We start from the raw sequence: 1,944 nt of genomic DNA, 5'->3' as shown, positions 1-1,944 counted from the left end.
AAGTTCCCGTGTTTAAGTTTAAAGCTATTCCCCCTTGTCCTACCACTGCAGTCCCTGATGAAGAGTCCCTCCCCAGCATCCTTGTAGCCCCCTTCAGATACTGGAAGCTGCTCTGAGGTCTCCACGCATCACCCATGGTCACCCCCCTCCCTCCATGTCCCCGTCCCCACGTGTCCCGTACCGGAGGGTCCCAGCAGGGTGACCTCGAGCGGCGCCAGCCCCGCGGCACTGCAGTCCACAGTGAAGGTCTGGGGCACCCGCGCCCTCACAGTGGGGCCCAGCCCCGGCCCCGAGCACTTCACCTTGCTGGGGTCCACCACGTCCTTCACCGGCACCCGGAATGGGCTCCCTGTGGGGACAGCATGGGCATGGGGTCAATGTGGGCAGGGAGACAACAAGGTCATGGGGTCAGAGTGTCCATGGGGACAGGGTGTCCATGAGGTTCGACATGGCCATGGGATGAATATGTCCATAAAGTCAACATGGGCATGAGGTCAATATGTCCATGTGGTCATTGTGGCCATGGGGACAACATGACCATGGGCCAATGTGGCCGTGGGGTGAACATGGCCATGAAGTCAGTGTGGCCATGGGGTCAACATACCCACAAGGTCAACATGGCCATGGGGACACCAAAGCTATGGCCATGGGGACACCCCAGAGGCTTGGGGTCAAGAAGGGGTGGACGTGGGGCCACCAGAACCGTGCAGTGATGGCCACTGGAGGGTCAGCACACCCATCCCCAACACCCAGGGAGCCCTCTCCAAGTCCCAACCCCATGGAGGGCCCCACACCCCCATAGGACCCCATTGCCCACGCACCAGGGATGGGGTGGCCACCGAAGGTGATGTTGACATCGTAGTCGCCCGGTGTGAAGGGGATGTACTCCACCGTGCAGCTCCCGTCCTTGTTGTCCTTGCAGGACATCTTGGCCTCAGAGGGACCCTCAATGGCCAGGCCCAGCCCCCCAGTGCCTGCACCCCTGTGGAGGGGACACGAGTCAGGGGGTGACAGGGATGGGGGGACGTGGTGGGGAGATGGAGGTACCACATCCAACATAAGGGATGGAGGTGGCACATCCCCTTGCAAGAGGCTGAAGGTGGCACATTAGTGGTGTGGGCATGAGGTGGCACATGCATGGGAGGGGATGGAGGTGCCACATCACATGCAAGAGGATGGAGATGGCACATCCGAAGGCAAGAGATGGAGATGCCAGGTTGGTGTCAAAGTGGCAGATCTATGGAGGTGACAGAGGTGGCACATCCAGTGAAGGAGGATGGAGGTGGCACTTCCATTGGAGGGGATGGAGGTGCCAGGCTGGTAATGCGGGATGGAGGTGGTGCACGAATGACAAGAGATGAATGTGTCAGGTTGGAGGTGGCACATCCAATGGCAAGAGTCGGGGGTGGCACATCCATGGAGTGGGATGGAGGTGGCACAATAAATGACAAGAAATGAAGGTGATGAGTTTGTTACATGGGATGGAAGTGGTCTCCATAGTGAAGCAGTTGGTGTGTTGGTGTGTCAATGTGTTGGGTTGTTGCTGGGTTAATGTTGAGTTGATGTTGGGTTGATGTTGGGTTGGTGTTGGGTTGTTGCGGGTGTGCTGTTGGGTTGTTGTGGATATGCTGTTGGGTTGGTGTTGGGTTGGTGTTGGGTTAATGTTGGGTTGGTGTTGGGTTGTTGTGGATGTGCTGTTGGGTTGGTGTTGGGTTGGTGTGGATGTGCTGTTGCACTCACCTGGTCTCCACAGTGAAGCGATTGGCTTTCCCCACGAGGCCGCCCTCCAGGCCAGGCCCGTGCGCCCGCACACGAGTGGGGTCACAGCCCTCGGCCACGGCCACGCGGAACGGGCTCTTGGGCACTGCCACCTCATCGTACGCCACCTCCACACGGTGCACGCCTGGGACACGGGGACACAGTGTCAGTGCCAGGGGACACGGG

General features: G+C 59.3%; 1 protein-coding gene across 1 annotated transcript in view; it reads right to left on the bottom strand.

Moving 5' to 3' along the window:
* Positions 1 to 1,944, bottom strand: part of LOC104407076 (filamin-C-like) — a gene marked incomplete at both ends in the record, with an annotated part of 4,735 nt that overhangs the window by 901 nt on the left and 1,890 nt on the right. The window contains 3 exons of the mRNA XM_010016256.1: positions 182 to 349; positions 822 to 982; positions 1,741 to 1,903. Of these exons, the coding sequence (XP_010014558.1) occupies positions 182 to 349; positions 822 to 982; positions 1,741 to 1,903 (492 nt within the window). The remainder of the gene's footprint in view (positions 1 to 181; positions 350 to 821; positions 983 to 1,740; positions 1,904 to 1,944) is intronic.

This window comes from Nestor notabilis, unplaced genomic scaffold (genome assembly GCF_000696875.1).
Source record: "Nestor notabilis isolate BGI_N333 unplaced genomic scaffold, ASM69687v1 scaffold4866, whole genome shotgun sequence".
In the NCBI taxonomy this organism is placed as follows: Eukaryota; Metazoa; Chordata; class Aves; order Psittaciformes; family Psittacidae; genus Nestor; species Nestor notabilis.
This window is presented reverse-complemented; position numbering and strand designations above follow the sequence as displayed.